Source organism: Mustelus asterias, chromosome 14 (assembly GCF_964213995.1).
Source record: "Mustelus asterias chromosome 14, sMusAst1.hap1.1, whole genome shotgun sequence".
Classification (NCBI taxonomy): Eukaryota; Metazoa; Chordata; class Chondrichthyes; order Carcharhiniformes; family Triakidae; genus Mustelus; species Mustelus asterias.
In genome coordinates this window covers 89773294-89797808 of record NC_135814.1, presented here as the reverse complement: position 1 = coordinate 89797808, position 24515 = coordinate 89773294, and the positions used below count along the sequence as shown (strand labels likewise).

The following is a 24515-nucleotide window of genomic DNA, read 5'->3' as shown; positions in this document are numbered from 1 at the left end:
GAGAGACAAGCCCAAGATCAGTTTTTAAAGAACTTTTGTGCTGTAGCTGTTGCTGCAGAATTTTTCCTCACTTCCTGATAGCCAAGTTCACATTTAATCATCTGTCAAGAGGAATACAGTTCAAATGCAAATAATAAAAGCAAAATACCACAGATGCTGGAAGTCTGCAATAAGATAGAAAATGCTGGAAAACTCAGCATGCCTGGCAGGATCTGAATAAAATAGAATAGAATCCCTACAGTGCAGGAGGCTGCCATTCGGCCCATCGAGTCTGCACCGGCCACAATTCCACCCAGTTCCTATTCCTCTAAATGCACATATTTACCCCGCTAATACCCCTGAAACTAGGGTCAATTTAGCATGGTCAATCAACCTAACCTGCGCATCTTTGGACTGTGGGAGGAAATCGGAGCATCTGGAGGAAGAGAAACAGAGTATGGCGACACTTCTTCAGAGCAGAATGCAAATCTTTGACTATAAAATGCATCAACGCAGTTCTCTAAAATACAAATCCCTGAAACCAGTATGCCACTTTCCTAGTCCTTAACCGGCCCTACTCCTCATTTTACCACCCTTTTACTATGCCTGTAGAAGATTTCACATTAACAGCCAATCTATGTTCACACTTCCTCTGCTTCTCTTACTTGTTTCGCCACCTCCCTTCTGAACCTTCTATATTCAGCCTAGTTCTTGATTATATTTTTTACAAAACATCTGTCATAAGCACATTTCTTTTTTCTCACCTTCATGTCATCCAGGGAGGTCTGGGTTTTTGCCCAACATTCCCTTTTGAGGGGATAAACCTCAAATATGCCTCAACTATTCCAGCTTTGAAGGTAGCCCACTGTTCAGCTAATGATTTTCCTGCCAACATTTGACTCCATTATATTAGACCCAAATCCATTCTTCCCCCATTGAAGTTAGCTTTTCCCCCATTTCATTATTTTTGCCCTTTTCCATAGTCAGCCTAAACCATATGATACAACGATCACTGTTCCCTAAATGTCTTCCCACTTACATTTTGATCCATTTCACCCACCTCATTTCCAAGAACCAGATCTAGCAGTATGTTTCCAGTCCAATAAGAACGGAGACACCCGTTCTTTGCCAAATAGTTTCTGTCCTTGACCCTTATGGATCGTTCTCTTCCTCCAGCACTGCAGTGCTCTCCTTAACCAAACCACCACCACTCACTTTCTTCCCTTTTCTTTCCTGAACACTTTTTTCAGCTAGGCCTCTGTTAGTCACAACATTGCAATCTGCACCTAGAACAATCTTATTAACCACACTATGTATTCACATATATACATTATAATCCTGATATAGACTATTATTTTCTCCCTTACTCTGACTCCACCTATTAACTTAGTATTTCTATTCTAGTGCCACCTACCAGCATACTCTGTACCTTGGTATTCCTCTTTGATATTATCTTCTTGTTCTGGCACCCCTTCCAAATGAGTTTAAATCCTCCCCATAACACTAGCAAAACACCCACAAAGTACTCAGTCCTGACTCTGCTCTGTAGACAGGCCCCACCTCCCCCAGAGCCAGTCCCAATGTCTCAAGAATCGAAAGCCCTCCCCGCTGCACCATCTTTGTAGCCACGCATTCATCATCTTTATACTCCTATTTCTATACTCACTTGAGCATGGTACTGGTAAATTACTACTTTTGACGTTCTCCTTGCTAATTTCCAAACTAGTTCCCCGGATCACATCCCACATTCTGCCTATACTGTTCATACAAATATGGACCATGACTGCTGGCTGGTCACCTTCTCCTTTCAGAGTATTCTGCAACCACTCAATGACATCCTCGACACTGTCACCAAGAAGGATACACATCATCCTGGATTCACGTCTGCAGCAGCATAAATACCCATCTATTCCCCCCATCAAATTACCTATCACAATTGCTCTTCATCCTTCCTTGTATCCCCTGTACAGCTGAGGCACCTGTGGTGCCATGAATTGGCTCTAGCTGCAGTCCCCAGATGCACCTCTTATCAGTATTCAGAACTGATACAGTTGGAGGGCGAGATGCACTCAGAGGACTCCTGTATTACCAGCCAGTTCCCTTTTCACAGACTGGTGCACACCCCTTCTCCCTGCATACTCAATCTACAGGGTGACCACATCTATAAAATTGATATCCATAAAGCTCTCAACCTCATGGATGCACCCCTGTGCTCAAGTTCCTAAACCTGGAGCTAAAGCTGCAGGTGGTGCTGGAAATTTGAAAACTGTGCTATTGGAATAACAAGAGAATGCTCCAGAGGTTGGGGGATTGTGTCACGGAAGCTTTACTCGTATCTAACTAGGGAATGTTTGATGTTGACACTGGACCTGAAAAAAAAACATTCAAATTGCCAGCAGTAAAACCCTTATCTTGATATGCACAAAGTTTACAGCAAAAACAACAGCTATTTGTAGTTAGCGACTTACCTTGCCTTTGTTCTTTGGAGTGGTTTGCCCAACCAGTGATGCATGGTAAATAAGACCATATTTTGGAGTGTCTCTTTTGGTCTTTAATGCTCTGAACAGCGCCTTTTCTGCCCCCAGGATCTGCACAGTGGATGCAGGGTGCTTTGCTAGATTCAACAAAGAACCTATGGAAAGGAAAGTCAGAGAAATCGTGCACATAAGGCTATTTGGTATATCAAATCCAAGCTGGCTCTATGTAGAGCAATCAGGTATGTCCCATTCTCTCATTCTATCCCCATAGCCCCGAAAGTTTAGTTCAAGAGCACATCCAACTTCCTTTTGAAATCACATTCTTCACTTCCACCACTCATTGATCCTTGAAGGTGGAAGGACATCTTGTGAGCGTGGTTGACTTTCTTGGCACATGAAGTCCCTCTGTCCCTGTACATTCTTTTGTGCTGAACCAATAAGTCTACATTATCCCTTCCCATCACTTCTCCCACCTCCCTCTTTTCTGCATTAAAATTATAAACTGGTTCTATAATACGAAATTCTTTCAACAGATTCCATTGATTTTCTGCAGGTTTATCCACAAACGGATTTGCCCAATTTACAACGAACAGTCTCCATTCATGCCATTGAAAGACACCCTTGTTATATGGCTTGCTCGGTTCACTAATGCCCTTTGGGAAGGAAATCTGCCATCCTTACCTGCTCTGGCCTATACGTGACTCCAGGCCCAGAGCAACGTAGTTGATTCTTGAATGCCCTCTAAAATGGCCTAGCAAGCCGCTCAGTTCAAGGGCAATTAGGGATGGACAACGGATGCTAGCCAGCGATGCGCACGTCCGATTTCACAGCTGCTGCAACAGGCCTCAATAGAACTCCTGCTAATCTCAAACATTTCTCTATTTCTTAATTCTATCCATAAAGTCTCCACTGCCTGTTTCCTATCCTTGTCATTAAAGCTTTTCCTATCCTTGTACCATTTTCTTTATGGAGCTGCTTTTAGTTCCCAGACATACCAGATGTAAGTAATGGTTACTATGTCATGCCCTCAAAGTGAATGCATGTCTGTAATTCATTCAGTTTCTTCCATATACCTTCTGTTTTAGAAAGCAGTCTTACTTGAACCACATAGCTTAACCTATCCTTCTGCCTAATGTTTTACTCTCACATTTCCCATTTCACCTTTTAGTTTTTCTGATTGTTAGTCTTTTCCCTTTTTGTTCATTTACAAACTGTTATTTTGTACTACCATTTCCACATGAGCACTACATCCCCACTAGCTTACTGGTTTAAAGCCCCTGTGATTGTGGTATTTACCATTTTCGTCATGAACCAAGTCCAAGCCTGGTTCAGATGGAGCTTGTACGAATGGTACAGTTCCTTCCTGTCCCAGTACATTTGCCAGCGTCCCATGAAATGCAACCGACCCTTCCCACACTATTCCACCAGCCGCACGCTCATCTCCCTAACCTGATTATCCCTATGCAAATTTTCATGTGGCTCAGATAATCCAGAAATTATAACTCAAGGTCTTGTCCATATATTTTTTGTGGTTGGTCCAAACATGGTCACAGCGACTCCTCTCAACCCTTTTGAGCCAGTTTGAGATGGTGTCTTACCCCGGCAGCAGATAGACAACAGTACATGCGGGACACTCAACCATGTTTACAAAGAAAGCCATCAATGGCCAACCCCACACCCACCTTCCAATATTTGAATTCCCTGTTAACTACCATGTCAGGCTTCCCTCCAAGGTGCCATGGCCAGCATCCTGCACATCATTCCCACAATCTGTATCCTTATTCTCACAAATAGCAGTTATATTGTACCCGAGTTTTGGTGCTTCCTCCTTTATCTCTTCTAGTTCCCTTTACTCTGGATACACCAATGACATTCTGAATTTACTTTGGAAATGTCTTTGCGAATTAGAATAGAATTTTCAGTATTGTAGACATCAAATATAGCAGTGAAGTTCGATTATTAGACAGTGCAAGACATTCTCAGATCAAATTTCTACATGTTATATAGAATTACTAACCAGCATGTGCTATCAATCTGGCTCCAACCAGTTCTCCAACCATCACAGTCAAGTTGGGAGCAATGGCCATCATCCTGTTTTTCAAGTAGTCGTAGAGCTGGGTACGGTATTCTGAGATCTGCACTACCTTGAAGGGAGAGGATGCATGCAATTTGTGTTATGTAGCAGAATTTCACAATGAACCATGTTCTAATACACAGCAACAAGAATGCATATCCTCCTAAAACTTGGCGGAAATGAATGAAGACATCAGGAACAACTTAGCACAATGGAGTCTGGTGCATTCTAAGGTTAGAGCAACGGCGGAGCTTCATTCAGCAATTAAGATTGCCATACAGTGGAGGCAAAGAAGCAGCTAGGAAAATTTGTAATTTATTTAAAATGTCTATAAAAAGGACTTAAGAGTGCATCACTTGTAAAGGGATCAATTTTCTTGGATACAAAATAATACCATGTGAGCTTGACACCCACACCCTTGACCTGGATGCCGTACCAATGGGAAGGAAATTTAGACCAGAAACCATATGGCTGGCAGACGTACAGGAGAGTTGCTAGACAAAGGAGAGCTGTAGGCAGAAGATGATCAGCACATAGATGCAGGCAGAAAAATGAGCACAGAATTCACGTGAGGTAAAGCCAAAGTTCTCCAGGAAAAAGTTTTTTTTTGTTAAAATTCTAAAATATTCTAACGCAGCAATGAACAAACAAGGTAAAAGAGACTGAATCCTAAAAAGCGGTGCAAATATCTCAGCATGTGAAAAAGCAGAGCGTTTGTATCAGAGGACCAGATCATGAGTCATGTATTGCTGTTGGCTGTAAAGGAAATCTGGAAGGTGACATCTTTAGGACTCATGTAGCCTCAACAAGAGGGTTCTTGACATATGCCCCATCAGCGTTAACCATTTCAGAAGACCTCGGATAGATTACAACTTGAAGGCCAAATCGAAGACAGATTACTCGCATTTGTACGGAGAATGACGAGGATGCATCTTTATTGTATTTACCATTTAAAGTGCAATATACCTTATTTGAAGCGCCATTTGTCTACTGATTCATTTGTAGTTTGCAGTGATTCCAATTCGTGTTAAAGTAAAAGCAACAATAAATGGAATCTTGTTGCTAATTTCTTCTGTTGTGGGGGTGCGGGGGGGGGGGGGGGGGGGCAGCATGGGTCATACTGCATTAGGTTACTTTGGTTTACACTTTCCCATGGAGATTGTAACAATACCAAAGATGGCAGTGGTTGATGAGGACAGTGGGTTTCATAGGAAGAATGTTTCACATGAAAAATGTTTCATTCCCATCCCATCTTGATCAATGCAAAACCAACCGAGTAAAATCTTAACGGAGATTAGAAACCTTAGAAACCCTACAGTACAGAAAGAGGCCATTCGGCCCATCGAGTCTGCACCGACCACAATCCCACCTAGGCCCTACCCCCATATCCCTACATATTTACCCACTAATCCCTCTAACCTACGCATCCCAGGATACTAAGGGGCAATTTAGCATGGCCAATCAACCTAACCCGCACATCTTTGGACTGTGGGAGGAAACCGGAGCACCCGGAGGAAACCCACGCAGACACAGGGAGAATGTGCAAACTCCACACAGACAGTGACCCAAGCCGGGAATCGAACCCAGGTCCCTGGAGCTGTGAAGCAGCAGTGCTAACCACTGTGCTACCGTGCAACAGTAACTGGAGATCCAATAAGGAACTGCTCAGAAGCTAAGAAGCAATTTGGTCAGACAACTTTATTGCAAGAGACTGCATTATAAAAGTATACAAATCTTGAATTTAGGCCAACACATGCACAAGCAGTGCAGCCTCAACATCTACTCCCTGTACCAACAATACTCTCTCACCAGTGTGTACTATTTACAAGATGCACATCAACTCAAAACCAAGGCAGGGCTGCCTGCAATTTAAAAGAGGAAGTAAAGTGCAGTTCCAATACACTGGACAAGACATATTTTTAATGAAAAGAAAATTATTTTCAAAGGGTTGCAGGACAGGAAGCCAGGTATCCCCCAATAAGGGGAAGCAGCCCCAGAAGCCCTGGAGTTAACCAATACTTCTGCTAAAGAAATATTAGCGAGGGTTCTTGCATCAGGCTGCCACCTAGTAAATCATACTGAACAGCGCACCAGTTCAGACACTGAGATCCTGTTTGCAAGATCTGGATAAGGGACGAATCATGCATGAGGAGAAATGTTTTCACTCAGTTGTGAGTCTTTGGGGATTCACGAGCTGAGGTTGTGGATATTCCATCATTGAATATATACAAAACTGAGATACGACAGATTTTTGGTGTCTCAGGAAATCAAGGGATATGGGGAGCAGGTGGGAAAGTGGAATGAGGCTAAAGGTTAGCCACAAACATGCTGAATTGACAGAGCAGATTCAAGAAGCCAAGTGGTCAACTATGCTATGTTCGATACCCTTGAGAGGTAAATAGCCTGCAAAACATTCACTGTTCAACTTCACGAATAGAAAAATGGCCACTCAGACCCAGGGCCCATGGAACTGTACCGTAGCACAGTAAAGATTCAACAACTTTAGTAATTAAGAGAGATGTGGCAAAAGGCTATACTAACAACTTTTCAAACTGCCACGATAGTACGATTGACTTACTCCAGAAATCTTGATATCTGCAGAAAGCCTATTTGTACAACATGCACATCAGTATGGAAGTGAGGTTACTGCACCTGACAAGAGAGTGTACCTAAAAGGGTGACCAAACAACCCAGCACTGACAGCCTCAGATGAGGTAGTGACTGAAAACCCTTCAGCATTTAATCAGCAAGAGTGACAGTGTCATCATCATCACTGCTGCCAGTGCTGGAAAAGGTTCAGGTCTCCCTGCAAGGAAGAAAACATATTTTAAAATAGACTATGTATCACAAAGGATAAATAATCACAGCACTCAAAAGAATCAATGCAGCCTGTGATTAACTGATATTGCCATTGGGAGGTTCCTTCATGTAAAATGAATTTGGCCAACGGCAACCCAGTTGCAGATCACAAAGCAGTACCCTCAGAATGAAGTTTACCATTTCCAAAAGCTAAAGAAATCCACTTGCTTCAACGGGAAATTCCACAAAATAACATTTTTTAAGCATACTACACAAGGTCTCAACAAAATAAACAGTAACACCTACCTGATCACAAAGGTGTATAATGTGTGCAATGTCTTCCTCAGATACCTCTGTTCCCATGGATATTTCAGCCGCAACCTTCACTGCACTTTCCACCTCTTCAGGTAAAATGTCTGAAAGATCTGTGGTGGCAGTGTTTGTTCTGTCTCCTGTTGAGTGATAAGCACACAAGGACTGAAAATCATCTTATTTTATACAAGTAGGTTACAATAAATTGCAACAGCTGTTAGGGTTGTGAATCTTTGGAACTCCACGCCCAGAGAGCTTTAGGTGTTCAGTATGTTCAAGTCAGAGATCAATACATTTTTGGAATCCAAAGCAAAGAAGTGGAGTTCAGGCCAAAGATCAGCCATCATCTTATTGCAGGGTTTCCCAAACAGGGCTCTGCAGAACCCAACACCAGGCTCATATGTACAACTTTAAAAATGCTACAGAACTGCTTGTCTAATCAGAGGCTGGTTTCTGGAGAAGCCAGCTTGCTTTGACAAGTTGGGAACAGCACAAAACTGAAATCTCCATATCTTTGTGAGCATGGACAGCAGAGTGATGGGGTTGGCAGGCCTGAGAGTCAGGCTGGGACAGGCCTTGGAGCCAGACAGTGTGACTACAAGTGGTCAAAGGATGGGAATCCTGCAGCAAATAATTCACCACCTGACTCCCCAAAGCCTGTCTACACTCTATAAAGCACAAGTGTGTAATGGAACGGATTACTTTCCAATTGCCTGAAGGAGCGCAGCTCCAACAAGACAAGAACTTTGACACCATCCAAGACAATGCATCTTGCTTGATTGGTACCCCATCCACCGCCTCCAACATCCACTCCCTGGACTTGCAATGCACTATCACACCAGTGTGTACTACTTACAAGATGCACTGCACAACAACTCACCAAGGCCCTTCCGAACCCATGACCTCTATCACCCAGAGGGGCAAGGGAAGGAGATGCATGGGAACACTACCACCTGTAAGCACCCTTACAAGCCACCCATCATCATTTCTTCACTGTTGCTGGGTCAAAATTCTGGAACTCCCTTCTCAACAGCACTGTGGTATACCTACTCCACATGGACTGCAACTGTTGAAGGCAGCAGCTCATCACCAGCTTCTCAAGGGCAATGAGGGGGATGGATAATATAAATGCTGGCCTAGCCAGCAACACTCATGTCCTACGAAAGGACTTTACAAACTAAAGATTATATTGCATCTTTCTTTACCAAGCAAGATGGTTCTTCTAAAATCACACTGAAGAGGTGGTACCCAAGGGACTGGATATGCTAAAAAATCAATGACAAAGGTAATAAAAGGCCTGGCTGTACCAGTCACCTGGACCAAATCAGATCACAGAATAACAAAGGAATTAAGGATGAAAATTTTGGAAGCACTGACCATTCTATTCCGATTCTCCTTAGATACAGGGATAATGTCAAAGGACTGGAGGGTGGCAATGTTACACCTTTGTTCAAAGGTGTAAGGATAAACCCAACAACTGCAGGTCAGTTTAACTATGGTCATGGGAAGGCTTAGAAGGCTACACAAAATTAACCACAATTGGATGAACATGGATTAAGAAAAACTAGCAGAGATTGTTTTAGGGCAAATTGTGTTTAGCTAACTTGATTGAGTTTTTTGGAAGAGGGCTGATGAGAGTAATGGCAGTTGATGTGGTGCACATGGACTTGCAAAAGGGATTTGATAAAAGTGCCACATAATAGCCTTTCCAACAAAGCCCATGGAATAAAAGGAATAGTGGGTGAAAAGTTGGCTGAGTGACAGGAAACCTGAGTAGTGCTGAACAGTTGTTTTTCAAACTGGAAGATAAATGATGAGAGTTCTCCATATCTCAGAAGCATCAGCTTCCTTGGCCTATATTAATAGCCTGGACTTAGATGCACTTGGCACAACTTCAAAATTGTGGATGACATAATTTGAAAGTATTGTGAGGACAGAGATAAGGCTCCTTAGGCTGGTGGAATAGGTGGTGATATGGAAATTTAATACGTAGCAAAGTGAAGGGAGGGAGGAGATGGGGCACTACAAAATGTTAAAATAAAAGGTTAGATTGGGAAAGGGGTGTGGGAATAGAGACCTGAGGCTACACGTACACAAGTCAAGGGTGTTGACAGGGCAGGTGGAGAAAACAGTTAACGCAGCATGCAGGATCCTGGGCTTTATAAATGGAGGCCTAGAACTCAAAAGAAAGTTACAACAAACACATATAAAGCACTGGTTCAGACTCAACTGGAGTAGAGTGTCCAAATCTGGGAACCACAATCAAAGAAGGGTGTGAAGGCACAAAAGAGTTCACAAGAAAAGATTCATAAAAATGGATCCAGAAATAAGGAAATTTAGTAACATGAATAGATCAGAGAAGCTGCAGCTGTTCACCTTTAGAGAAGAAATAGTTGAGAGGAGCGTTAATAAAGGTGTGCAAAATCATGAGGGTTCCACTGTTCCCACTGGGGGAAATGATCAATAATCAGCACTAAGTGTGGTGGAGAAAGATTCAATGGTGGTTTTTAAAAGGGAACTGGATAATTTGTATAAACCATTTTATCGGGCTACAGAGAAAAGGAGTTAGAATGGTTTAGTTGCTCTCGCATACAGATAGCATGGACACATCGAGTGGGTAGCCTCCTTTTGTGCTGCAACCATTTTGTCCGCTTGATAATATATTTAACTTCCTGTCAGGCCACTGTTCCCAGTGTTTTAAAATTTTAATTTGCAACAAACAAAGATTCTCTTTTGAATACTTAAAAATGTTTGACCATTACCATCCAAAGATGTGCAGGTTAGGTGGGTTGGCGAGGTAAATGTATGGGGTTACAGGGATAGGGCAGGGGGGCTGGGTGACACATTCTGTCGGAGAGTTGGTGCAGACTCAATAGGCTGAATGGTCTCCTGCACTGTAGCAATTGTATTCTATGATCAATGCTTATGCACATCATCTTTTAAACTACTTTTTCAATCAACTTTCATAACTTGTCCGTGTCAGTTTGCTTTGTTGAGATTTAAAACTCTAGTTTCATAATTAAAATCACACTCAAATTCAAGATAAAACTCATCACTCTTTCATGAGACTCTTTCAATTTATCACTCTTCCCAGGAGCTCCTTTATTGAGTGTATTGATCTTTCCTCACTGAACACTACTATATTTAAAATAGCCTGGTCCCAGTATATTCATTGGTTGTTTTCTCATTATACTGATCGAGAAAATTATGATCACCCCATGAATTCAAATGAAATTTGGCTTCTGCAATCTAGAAGATTGAAGTCCCCACTGACTACTGTATTACTCTTATGCCATGCACCTCTAATTTTCTAACTCTGTCCAACACTACAAACACTGTTAAGGACGATAAACTACTCCCACCAGTGTGTTCTGTCCCTTGTTGTTTATTAGACTCCCAAATGTTTCTATGCCCCCATTTATTTCTACTTTGCTATTTACTTGTCTATTCTGTTGCAAAGGCTTTACACATTTGGACAGTATCACTGGTTTCAACTTTTTTCTTGGTGTCACCTTCGTCATGAATATATTGTTGATCCCTCAGCTTGTTTCATTCATCTGCTTTACAACCGTGGCTTTTCTACATTGCTTTTAAATTAAACTTTTGCCTGCAACTTCCCATCTTCCATTTGATTAGTTTAATTAACGAGTGCACAATGTAAATGAACTGGAAGCAAGAAAGACAGGCAGATACCTAATTTCTGCACACACTTGCAGTATGCCAAGTTATCAGTTACGGTTTTTCCAAGTTCTGGGAAATGCCATCCATACCACTCTCTGCAGCGCATGATGTAATTGTTCAGCTCCTTATCCAAATCATCCAGTAGGGCTACAGACAACAAGAGACTTCAATGAAAACAAACATCACAAAAATCACAGGCCATCATGTATTTAACTATATATTCATGGAATAATGTTGCCCTCCTCACAGAATAGGTACTAAATAGCTGATCTCTATATACATTATTTCAGCAGTTGAATGGCTATTATTTTTCTGTACATTTTTTCACTGCAGAAAATACATCAGGTGAGATGTCTTTATTGTCCAATTCCAAGCCAATACCAGAGACACAGAAAACAGTTAAGCAACCTGTGTACCCTTCACCCAGCGTTCAAAGCTATAGGGCAAAGAATGGGCAGTCACTCATTGGAATTTAGTTAGCTGAATTACTATATCCTGTTGCTCACTAGCATGAATCGGTACCATGATGTAAGCCAGGAATTCCCAAAGTGGGTTCCACAAGAGGCCTGCAGTGATTCCGTGGTGGCTCAGGCAGGCATGTGACTGACAAGTGCTGTTCAAATTCTGGAGCAATGGCTCAATTTCAAAATGAAAAAAATCAAATGGGCCAATCAGAGCCCAGCCTCTGAGCATTGGATGCTGATGGGCTGACTAGAGAAGGCGACAGCGATGAGGCAGAGTCCAGCAGGAGCAGCAGAGTTAAGTACCATTTCTGATTGGGGGTGGGGGGGGGGAGGGGGGGATTTACTCTTAAGGGGCTTGGCCAGGGGTGTTGTGAGTGGGCTGGGCAGCTGGCGAATATTTTAATGACTGTTTGCCTCTTCCTAATGCCAGAGGTCACAGGCTTTGAGTTCTTACTGTGTGATTGTATCTTCTCACTTGCTAGTGCTAATCTAAGCATGCTACTCAGCATTGGATCTGTGGCTAAAGTAGGATGGCTCACAGAAGCGTGAAGCAAGTGATGAAGATGGACCACTTAAGGGAATCACTGGTGAACAATCAAGAATGTACCACTTGCTTCCCACGTCAACTGATCAAGCAGTAGAAAATAAAAAGCAACGGTACAATCCCTTGGATTCATGTGCACTGGAGACCAAGATACCCCTGAAGCACAGTATGTTGTGTGCTATGAAATATTATCCAACAGTCCCATGGTACCAGCTAAACTCAAGTCATTTGGAAACAAACCATCCTGAAGATAAGGAAAAGGACAAAAGTTTCTTCAGGAGAAAACTTACGAGCAGTAAATCCATGACGGTAGGATATACCAAGACAGATAAACAAGAATGCAATTGAGGGTCCTACAAAGTTACCGCATTGCACTTGTGGGAAAAGCCCACACAACTGGTGAACACCTGTTAAGCTATGCACCACAACATTGAAAAGTGCCAAGTCTGAAAAAGGGTGCATGTCTGTGGGATGGTGTTTATCTTGGAACAACAGAGATAGCTAGCTTTTAGGAGTTATACCATGTCAAGTTCAAATCTCGTAATTGGTAAAAGCTTTGCTAATTTCGGTTTGTTATATTTTAACTGTGTTCTTTAATCAATTTTGTTTGATAAAAGCTTCCTAGTGGTTCACCTGAATCATACCTGGAGTGAAACATCTTATGCTTAACTATGCCAAAATCAAATGTAAAACTTCAGGTCTAGGCTAGCTTCATAAAACACCTTGGAGTTTCTGGCCTGGATCTTAACAATATTATATCTATGGCTGTAATTAGACTTGTTTGGTTCCCTGGCTCGAAAGGTTTATTTTCGATTCCAGGATGGCAGCATACAACCATTTTCTTCATTCAGACTGGGTCAAAAGCTGGAACTCCCTTCCTAGCAGCAAGTTGGGTGCACCTAAATCACATGGACTGCAGCAGTTCAAGAAGTGCACACCATCACCTCCCCAATGGCAATTAGGGATGGGCAATAAGTGCTAGCCGGGCCAGCGCCACCCACATCCCATGAAAGAAAAGAAACAGCTTCTGAACCATTTTTAAAATCCTTGGTTTCACACAAGGCATTTGAGAATACAGGATTTTACCTGTGCTGTTACCCTAATTTTCCTCTCCATCTCACTTGAAATCCCTGAATTCTGTTCAAGGCTGTTTATCTCACCAAAATAGCCCTATTTCCATCTCCAGCCAAATCAATGATCAAAGCAAAGCCCTTCAAATGTAAAAGGCAACACGTTATGAGGCTCAGCCTCCCCCTGCAAACACTCATACACCTGCAACTTCCAGCTGACAGACAGCAAGAAGCAGAAATCCCAACCAATAGTCTCCTACTGAAGTGAATGGTTTTGTTGTGTCCTATACCTGCAAAAATACTTGGAAATGCATGCAGACAAATCAAACTGCTTCCAGAAATTGATTGAATGTTGTAACCAATAAGACATTGAACAACAACAATCTAATATTAGTACAAACACTTGATAGATATGTTTGGTGCTTACTCACAAATCGCTTGCACGATCATAGTGTCCACCTTGTCAGGGCTGAACTTCAGCTTGTAACGGGACAGACTGAAACAAAAAGGAAATGCACACATTATGCTGGCTAACCTATGTTCATCATGGCTTAGTTTAGATACTAAATAGGTTCTACAAATCATACACAATACCAGATTTCTTTGCTAAACACAGATTATACTTCGTACCAGAACATTCCACTCCAACCTCTGCCCAATGCATAATAGTCTCAATGAATCCCTCTGCAGTGCCAAGTATCCATAGCATTAGCCTGCTCAATTCCTTCTCATTAATACATGATCATGCAAAAATTAGTTGTAACAGGTTCCAACGTCTTACAAGTTTTACTTACAGCTGCCTGAGAAACCATGCATGTTTTTCATGCATGCATAGCCCCTACCTTATTGGAAGTCTATGCATGCCTTGACGAATTTACTGGATAACTGCTAATCCTTTTCATTTTGGTATATGGGTCCCGTACGTACCTGTGTGCAAGACCAAGAGACATGGCGCTTATTTCACGAGGTGGCAAGCCGGTGATTAATCCATTCACCTGAGTTCGAATTCCTCTCATCAACTCTCCAACAGTAGCATTGTGAATGCAACTCAGGTTAAGTTTGTCCTACAAACAAAAAAAATTGCCCTGATTACAGCAGTGCTCTTCTCTCCTCCATTTAACCATTTGGAAGCCAAATTCCCATGAACATGAGGTGGAAAAGCATTTTATTACAATAATGACACCTCATTCATCTGCAGCAATGAAATATAGTCGCCAAGCAGGCATATATCAAATGGTTGCCTACTTTTTAAAATCTAACCATTCGCCTACAGGGGACAAATAATCTAAGCAAGTCCTCACATGTTACTCCAATCAGGTCTGAAATCTAACTGTTCCCTCTCATTCTCTAAGCTGGGGCGGCACGGTAGCACAGTGGTTAGCACTGCTGCTTCACAGCTCCAGGGTCCCGGGTTCGATTCCTGGCTCGGGTCACTGTCTGTGTGGAGTTTGCACATTCTCCTCGTGTCTGCGTGGGTTTCCTCCGGGTGCTCCGGTTTCCTCCCACAGTCCAAAGATGTGCGGGTTAGGTTGATTGGCCAGGTTAAAAATTGCCCCTTAGAGTCCTGGGATGCGTAGGTTAGAGGGATTAGCGGGTAAAATATGTGGGGGTAGGGCCTGGGTGGGATTGTGGTCGGTGCAGACTCGATGGGCCGAATGACCTCCTTCTGCACTGTAGGGATTCTATGATTCTGGTCAAAGGACAAGAAGAATTATTCAAGAATATCAAGTACAGCACTCAAGCAACATTAGAAATACTTCGGATTCATGAAGCACTAACTACCATTGTAATTGCTCAGCAGTTCACAGGCTTAACAGTACTCATTATTGTTTGTAGTATCAAAACAATAGTTTTTGTGTAATCAAACCATTTTCAGACTAAGTTATATTTGTTATAATGAAAGGTTAAAATGTCATTTTGTCTGACAGAGAGATGTCATTTTTGTTAATGTTATTCATATTTTGGAATGATCACTTCACGTCTTGATCAACCGAGGAAGTTGCAAGAGGTCTATTCACCTGTTAAAGTTAAGCTTACTAACTCTTCCTGCACACTTTTCTTTTTATCTTTTTGACTTTATAGAATCACAGAATCCCTACAGTACAGTTGGAGGCCATTCACCCCATCGAGTGCACTGATTCTCTTGAGTACCTTACCCAGACCCTCACCACCACTCCAACCCTGTAACCCCACACATTTACCCCACTAATCCCTACACACCATGGGACATTAAGGGGTAATTCAGCATGGCCAATCCACTTAACTGCACATCTTTGAATTGTGGGAGGAAACCGGGGCACCCAGAGAAAACCCATGCAGACATGGGGAGAACGTGCTAACGCCACAGTCACCCACGGTCAGAATTGAAACTATTCCTGGTGCTGTGAGACAGCAGTGCTCACCACAGTGCCACCTTTCAACCTTTTAATGGCTAATAAGCCTTTTGAATTCATCATTTAAAAATGTTCATTCTTGCTGGATAGTTTTGTAGAAGCTGATTTGATTTACAATTGGACAGTTATTGCAAACATGACCCCATAAATCACCTTAGATTGTCTCAAATGTAGTGACAGATTTGCAGATTCATCACATCTAAAGTAGAATTATGAAAATCTCCCATCAGCACTGTGCTACCTTTTTAGTCACCATACTTTAGGAAGGATGCAAGGATCCTTGAGAAGGTGCAACAATTTATCAGAATGGTTTCAGTGATGAGGGATATTACTGAGAAGATTAGGTGGAGGATAAGAAATTTGATAGGTGTACAAGATTATAACAGGTTTATATGAGGTAGACAAAGAAAAGATGTTCCCATTAGCTGACTGTTCAAAGACCTGAGCAAGAATTTCTGAGGGAATGTGATTAAGACATTTTTTAATAACAAAATGATTGGTGTGAAGCAACAATCCAGCACTGACAGTCTCAGATGAGGTAGTGACTGAAACACCCTCAGCATTTCATCAGGAAGAGTGACAAAGTCGTCATCATCACTGCAGCCAGTGCCGGACAAGACAGTGGTTAATCCCTCACAAAATGGCAGTTTAGTTTCCTTACCTTTATGACACCCCCAAGTTTGGCATCTGCAACAGCCAATTGCTCATGAGCTTCCTTGGCAGCAATTTTCTTCAGTACTTTCTTCAGGCTTTTACCAAGCTTACCTTCCACCAGGGCAGTGGCAGCTGCAAGTCACAGAAAGGAAGGATTGAGGGAAAGAGAACACAATACCAAAGCAACCAGGACAAAAGCTTGAACACATGAACCCTTCCCATTTTAAGGGAATACAAGGAAAAGGCTTGCTGCATGACAGGTAACCCGTATTAACTTAACTTTCATATACTCTTGAATTAGGAATATCAATATGTTCAGAACTTTATCCCCCCCTAAACAATGTCATCCATTGCAACAGTTTCTACCCTATATCCATATTGAATTGATTCAGTACACTGGCTTCTACTCTCATTCCTTCCCTGCAGCTCAACTTCGCACCCCCCACTTCTGCCAAAAATGATCAACAGTCATGCAAAAATCGTGTCTCTCAATCTTTCTCATTCTCTTTTCATTGTTGGTATGCCCTTCACATTGGGCTTACCGACACTGTCCTGGCTCAAGTGTGATGGGGCAGGAAATGTCATGACAGACTCAATAATGCTCTTCGCTGTCAACAGTGGTGGATTGTGACTCTCTTACCTGCAAGAGCTTCCGTGGTATCTTGAAATTTTTCAAAATGTTTCAACTTCACACTGCAGACAAAAAGAGATGAAATAACAAATGACTAAGACATTTCCTCCTTCCCTCCTCTGGTAAATGTACTAAATCATATGAGGGTACAGCTTTACTGGTACTTTATCCAATTTGCCACTCCTTATGCTGAACAGGCTTGCAGCAATGAATTACCATGCAGCATTATACACAATCCATATCCCAACATACAATTTCCAGCAGGAGTAATGGATGATAATCAGCAGAAATCCAGGTCAACTTTTCCTTCATGCCTAGAAATAGAACTTGTTGCATTGGGTGAAGTGAGCTAACTCAGTACTGCCTGGAACTCGGATCTGTAAGAGCTAGGAGTCAACACAGCAGTCAATTCATTACACTGGGCTTAGCATATGTTATTGAAAAAGAAATTCAAGGATTCTTCAAACCTCCTGACTGATTTACAGTAATCTTTACTCAAACTGCATTCAAGGATAGAATTAGATCAGTTGCAATCACCCCACCCAATAGTCTGCCCACATTCAGCATAAATACTCAAATCAACGAAGTGTTCGAACTAAGTACCAGTGAGTCTCACCCACAGGAGACCTCATTTCCCACATCTTGACATGTACCAAATACACAACGAAATGCTAATTCAAACAATACTGACATGAATGTCCATTTAATGGTGTGAAGCAGCAATCCAGCACTGACAGTCTCAGATGAGGTAGTGACTGAAACACCCTCAGCATTTCATCAGGAAGAGTGACAAAGTCGTCATCATCACTGCAGCCAGTGCCGGACAAGACAGTGGTTAACCCCTCACAAATAAGGACTGTGCACCGTGATTAACACAATAACCAGTCATCCCGTCCTCTTCAAACAGGAGAAGTTAATACGACATTGTAATAGTCCAACTTAAGCCTGCATAAGATAGTTTTAGTTCTTTGCAAAGTGCTGCATCAATAAAAAAATGGCACTGTTAACAGATCTATACAGGAACACCAATGGTATTTGGTAGATGTAGTATACTCAAGATTCTGACATGCATCTTGGCTAACTTTAAAAATCTGATTTGGTTTTGTTAAGCGGACTTATTACAGCTTCAAATAGCTTACAGTTTATTTGCTTTCTCTGCTGTTTCAAACTCCCGCCATAAGTTGTCCACTTCTCGGAGTTTATTCTCATCCAGGACCTGTGGATTAAAAAAAATAGGTCAGAATGGCAAAGTGTTAATCAGCACAACAACAAATTTTCAAAAATCAGCTTCTGAAGCTCAAAATGAAAGGAAAACAGTCAAGGCTACATCTAGCTGTGGAAGCAGTACACGACCAAGATACGATTCAGCTGGAATGTCCTTATAGTTGAGTGGGCTGCCACCAAAGCTTAATAAAAGACACAATGGCATTTATATAAAGCAGTGAAGGGCACCTGTGGAATTGTATCCATGTACAAACATATTAAGTTACCAAAGTAGTAAAACCAAGGCATGATGTTGACCCAAACTCTAGGAAATCTCAGCTAACTAAATATGCAAGTCAGAGCAGGGAACCATAAGCATTCTAGCCATGCTTTGTTGCCCTAGCATGAGGCATATATGTATATATGTGTATTTTTATCTATACACATATTTACATACAAAACAAACACACACCAACAGCTAACATCCATAGTCACTTTATAACTGAACATTAATCTCAGTTTAACCCACTTCCCCACTATCAGAAGTCAACATGCTATTGGAATATCAGAATCCTTACAGTGCAGAAGGCAGCCATTCAGCCCATCGAATCTGCACCGACTCTTCGACAGAGCATCTTACCCAGGTCCACCCCAACCTATCTCCATAACCCCACATATTTACCTCACTTATCCCCCTACCTACACATTTTAAGACACCCATCTCATTCCTTTTGTGCGAGACACATACTTTAGAGCTAAGCAATTTCACAACCAACGGATCACAGCTAAGCTCTGCAGTCTTGACATAGCCAGTCATGAATGGAAGAGGCTCCACAAATATCCCCATCCTCAATGATGGAGGAGCTCAGCACAAATGTGCAACAGATAAGACTGAAGCATTCATAACAACCTTCAGCCACAAGTACCGAGTGGATGATCCAACTCAGCCTTCTCCAGAGATCCCCAATTAAAGATGATAGTCTTCAGCAATTCTATTCAGTCCATATGATGTCAAGAAACAGCTAAAGGAACTGGATACTGCAAAAGCTATGGGCCCCGACAATATTCTGGCAATAGTACTGAAGACTTGTGCTCTAGAACTTGCTGCACCCCTAGCCAAGCTTTTCCAATGCAGCTACAACACTGGCATCTACCTGGCAACACGGAAAAACTACCCAGATGTGTCCTGTAATTAAGAAAAAGGGAAAATCTAACCTGGCCAATTACTGCCATGTCTGTCCACTCTCAATCAGTGAAGTAATGGAAGGGGTCATCAACAGTGCCCTCAAGCAGCACTTACTCAGCAATAACCTGCTCACTGATGCTCAGTTTGGGTTCAGTCAGGGTCACTTAGTTCCTAAACTCATTACAGCCTTGGTTCAAACATGGACAAAAAGGTCAGAAGTGAGAGTGACTGCCCTTGACATCAAGGCATTTGACCAAGTGTGTCATCAAGGAGCCCTAGCAAAATTGGAGTCAATAGAATCAAGGGGAAAACCCTCTGCTGGTTGGAGTGATGCCTGGCACAAAGGAAGATAATTGTGGTGGTTGGAGGTCAACCATCTCAGCTCCAGGACATCAATGCACTATCCTAAGCCCAACAACCTCAGCTGTTTTAATGACCTTTCTTCCATCATAAGGTCAGAGGTGGGGATGTTCATTATGATAACACAATGTTCAGCACCATTCGTGACTCAACAGATACTGAAACAGCGCATGTCCAAATGAAGCAAGACCTGGACAATATCCATGCTTGGGTTAAAAGGCCAAGTAGTATTTGCCTCAGCTGAGTGACCAGGCGATGACCATCTCAAACAGGCAAGAATCTAACCATTGCCCCTTGACTTTCCTTCCATAAGGTCAGAAGTGGGGGTGTTCGCAGATAACTGCACAATGTTCATCACTATTCACACCTCAGTTACCTGCTTCACTGGACTGTGCTCTACAACCAGAGGGCTTCTCAATTCATCAAATGGACCATACTGCAACCTCAGGCAAGGCTAGGGATCTGCCTTCTAATCAACACCGCTTGGTGCTTAGACGTAGCAACACTGGCGAGTTTCTGCTCCCTGGACCCAAAATACCTGACGCTGAAATGCCACCCCTACTACCTTCTGCGGGAGTTCACCTCGTGATCCTGACAGCAGTTTACATCCCACCCAATGTGGACGTGAAGACTGCGCCAAACAAAATATACACCATCACAAATAGCCTTGAGACGAAACAGCCCAAGGCCTTGTTCATTATGTCCGGGGAATTCAACCAGACCAAGCTCAAAAATGCCCTATCAAGATACCACCAACATGTCTCCTGTTCCACCAGAGGCCCAAACATCCCAGACCACTACTACACAAACATCAAATGTGCCTACCACTCTACTGCCTGTCCATACTTTGGCAAATTAGATCACGAGGCTGCGCTCCTGCTTCCGGCTTACAAGCAAAAACTGAAACGGGAGAATCCAATAGAGAAAGTCATGCAATGTTGGTCTGAGGAATCAGATGATCTCCCATGGGACTGCTTCAAGTCAGTGGACTCAGCGACCAACCTGAATGAGTGCGCCACTACCGTAACAAAATTCATTCGTAAGTCTGTAGAAGACTGTGGACCAAAGAAGCAAATCTGTGTTTCCCCAAACTGGAAACCATGGATGAACAGGGACAGCCACTGCTTGCTGAAGTCCAGGTCCAAGGCATTCAAGTCAGACAACCTATACAAGAAATCCAGATACGATCTATGGGTAACCAAAGATGCCAAGAGACAGCATCAGACCAAGCTGGAGTCCCAGGCCAGCCACACAGACTCCCACCGATTACGGCAAGGTCTGCAAGACATAACAGGTAAAGGCATGTAGAATCGCCAGCACCAGTGCACCCTTCCCCAATGAGCTCAAAGCATTCTACGCCGATTATGAGCAAGAAGAGAGTGAGAGCACGCCCTCTTCCCTGGAAGCCTCAGCTGAACCGGTATCCAAGGTCACTGCCACAGACGTCAGATCAGCCTTCTCATAAGTCCATTCATGGAAAGCGACTGGCCCGGATGGAGTACCCAAACGAGCACTCAGATCCTGCGTGAACCAGCTGGCGGGGGTATTCGTAGGCATCTTTAACCTCTCTTTACAACGACCTGAGATCCCTACCTACTTCAAGATGACGACCATCATCCCTGAACCAAAGGAAAGCCAGGCAGCGTGCCTTAAAAGCTATCATGTGGTGATTCTGACATCTATCATCATAAGAACATAAGAAATAGGAGCAGGAGTAGGCCATCTAGCCCCTCGAGCCTGCCCCGCCATTCAATAAGATCATGGCTGATCTGACGTGGATCAGTACCACTTACCCGCCTGATCCCCATTACCCTTAATTCCCTTACCGATCAGGAATCCATCCATCCGCGCTTTAAACATATTCAGCGAGGTAGCCTCCACCACCTCAGTGGGCAGAGAATTCCAGAGATTCACCACCCTCTGGGAGAAGAAGTTCCTCCTCAACTCTGTCTTAAACCGACCCCCCTTTATTTTGAGGCTGTGTCCTCTAGTTTTAACTTCCTTACTAAGTGGAAAGAATCTCTCCGCCTCCACCCTATCCAGCCCCCGCATTATCTTATAAGTCTCCATAAGATCCCCCCATATCCTTCTAAACTCCAACGAGTACAAACCCAATCTCCTCAGCCTCTCCTCATAATCCAAACCCTTCATCTCCGGTATCAACCTGGTGAACCTTCTCTGCACTCCCTCCAATGCCAATATATCCTTCCTCATATAAGGGGACCAATACTGCACACAGTATTCCAGCTGCGGCCTCACCAATGCCCTGTACAGGTGCATCAAGACATCCCTGCTTTTATATTCTATCCCCCTCGCGATATAGGCCAACATCCCATTTGCCTTCTTGATCACCTGTTGTACCTGCAGACTGGGCTTTTGCGTCTCATGCACAAGGACCCCCAGGTCCTTTTGCACGGTAGCATGTTTTAATTTGTTTCCATTGAGATAGTAATCCCATTTGTTATTATTTCCTCCAAAGTGTATAACCTCGCATTTATCAACGTTATACTCCATTTGCCATATCCTCGCCCACTCACTCAGCCTGTCCAAATCTCTCTGCAGATCTTCTCCGTCCTCCACACGATTCACTTTTCCACTTATCTTTGTGTCGTCTGCAAACTTCGTTACCCTACACTCCGTCCCCTCCTCCAGATCATCTATATAAATGGTAAATAGTTGCGGCCCGAGTACCGATCCCTGCGGCACGCCACTAGTTACCTTCCTCCAACCGGAAAAACACCCATTTATTCCGACTCTTTGCTTCCTGTCGGATAGCCAATCCCCAATCCACTTTAACACACTACCCCCAACTCCGTGTGCCCTAATCTTCTTCAGCAGCCTTTTATGGGGCACCTTATCAAACGCCTTTTGGAAATCCAAAAACACCGCATCCACCGGTTCTCCTCCATCAACCGCCCTAGTCACATCTTCATAAAAATCCAACATGTTCGTCAAGCACGACTTTCCCCTCATGAATCCATGCTGCGTCTGATTGATCGAACCATTTCTATCCAGATGCCCTGCTATCTCCTCTTTAATAATGGATTCCAGCATTTTCCCTACTACAGACGTTAAGCTGACCGGCCTATAGTTACCCGCCTTTTGTCTCCTTCCTTTTTTAAACAGCGGCGTAACATTAGCCGTTTTCCAATCAACCGGCACTACCCCAGAATGCAACGAGTTTTGATAAATAATCACTAACGCATCCACTATTACCTCTGACATTTCTTTCAATACCCTGGGATGCATTCCATCCGGACCCGGGGACTTGTCCACCTTCAGTCCCATTAGTCTACCCAGCACTGCCTCTCTGGTAACATTAATTGTATTAAGTATTTCTCCTGCTGCCAACCCTCTATCGTTAATATTTGGCAAACTATTTGTGTCCTCCACCGTGAAGACCGACACAAAAAACTTATTTAAAGACTCAGCCATATCCTCATTTCCCACTATTAACTCCCCCCTCTCGTCCTCCAAGGGTCCAACATTCACTCTAGCCACTCTATTCCTTTTTATATATTTATAAAAACTTTTACTATCATTTTTTATATTAATTGCTAGCCTAGCTTCATAGTCTATCCTTCCTTTCTTTATCGCTTTCTTAGTCTCTCTTTGTTGTTTCTTAAATTTTTCCCAATCACTTGTTTCTCCACTATTTTTGGCCACTCTGTACGCAGCTGTTTTTATTTTAATACTCTCCTTTATTTCCTTCGTTATCCACGGCTGGTTCTCCCTTTTCTTACAATCCTTGTTTTTTGCTGGAATATATTTTTGCTGAGAACTGAAAAGGATCTCCTTAAAAATCCTCCACTGTTCCTCAGCTATCCTACCTGCCAGCCTGCTCTCCCAGTCTACCTTAGCCAATTCATCCCTCATCCTATCATATTTCCCTCTGTTCAAACAGAGGACACTGGTTTGGGACCAAACTTTCTCCTCTTCCATCTGAATCAGAAATTCGACCATATTGTGGTCACTAGACCCAAGAGGGTCCTTCACAATAAGATCCTTAATTCTACCTACCTCGTTACACAATACCAGATCCAAAATAGCTCGTTCCCTCGTCGGTTCCGTAACATGCTGTTCAAGGAAACTATCCCGACAGCATTCTAAGAACTCTTCCTCCATTCCACCCTTACTGACTTGAGTCTGCCAGTCAATGTGCATGTTGAAGTCCCCCATGATTATTGCCGTTCCGTTTTTACACGCATCCCTTATCTGCTTGTTTATAGCCCTCCCTACCTCAACATTATTATTTGGGGGCCTATATACCACACCTACTAGTGTCTTTCTCCCTCTACTATTCCTCATCTCTACCCATAATGATTCCACGTTTTGTTCCTCAGAGCCTATGTCATCCCTCAGTACTACCCTGATATTATCTCTTATTAATAGCGCGACCCCACCACCTTTTCCTTCCTGTCTATTCTTCCTAAACGCCTGATACCCCTGGATATTCATCTCCCAGTCCTGGTCACCTTTCAGCCACGTTTCTGTAATGGCCACTAGATCGTACCCACTTGTGCTGATTTGCACCATCAACTCATTTACCTTGTTCCGAATGCTTCGTGCATTCAGGCAAAGTGTCCTTATTCCAGCTTTTATCTGGACCCGCTTTGATGAGTCGCGAACACCCTCTCCCTCTACTCCCTTATCTAAATTACCGCCTTCATTCACTTGTACCCTCTCCT

At 42.9% G+C, this 24515-nt stretch overlaps 1 protein-coding gene and 3 non-coding genes across 5 annotated transcripts in view; all 4 read right to left on the bottom strand.

Annotated features, from left to right (window-relative positions):
• Nucleotides 1-24515, bottom strand: part of nop58 (NOP58 ribonucleoprotein homolog (yeast)) — a 37067-nt gene that overhangs the window by 9426 nt on the left and 3126 nt on the right. Inside the window, exons 2-10 of one of the 2 annotated variants that reach the window (XM_078228875.1) lie at nt 18218-18294; nt 17088-17140; nt 16455-16579; nt 14328-14464; nt 13832-13896; nt 11335-11469; nt 7632-7781; nt 4474-4596; nt 2448-2611 (exon numbers count right to left, since the gene is read on the bottom strand). In XM_078228875.1, the coding sequence (XP_078085001.1) occupies nt 2448-2611; nt 4474-4596; nt 7632-7781; nt 11335-11469; nt 13832-13896; nt 14328-14464; nt 16455-16579; nt 17088-17140; nt 18218-18294 (1029 nt within the window). Of the gene's footprint in view, nt 1-2447; nt 2612-4473; nt 4601-7631; nt 7782-11334; nt 11470-13831; nt 13897-14327; nt 14465-16454; nt 16580-17087; nt 17141-18217; nt 18295-24515 lie in introns of both variants that reach the window. The other variant, XM_078228874.1, reaches the window with a different exon arrangement.
• Nucleotides 7228-7312, bottom strand: LOC144504172 (small nucleolar RNA SNORD11B). The gene has a single exon (XR_013499590.1). It is a non-coding gene; the product is annotated as a small nucleolar RNA SNORD11B (small nucleolar RNA).
• Nucleotides 16315-16399, bottom strand: LOC144504175 (small nucleolar RNA SNORD11B). The gene has a single exon (XR_013499592.1). It is a non-coding gene; the product is annotated as a small nucleolar RNA SNORD11B (small nucleolar RNA).
• Nucleotides 17810-17894, bottom strand: LOC144504174 (small nucleolar RNA SNORD11B). The gene has a single exon (XR_013499591.1). It is a non-coding gene; the product is annotated as a small nucleolar RNA SNORD11B (small nucleolar RNA).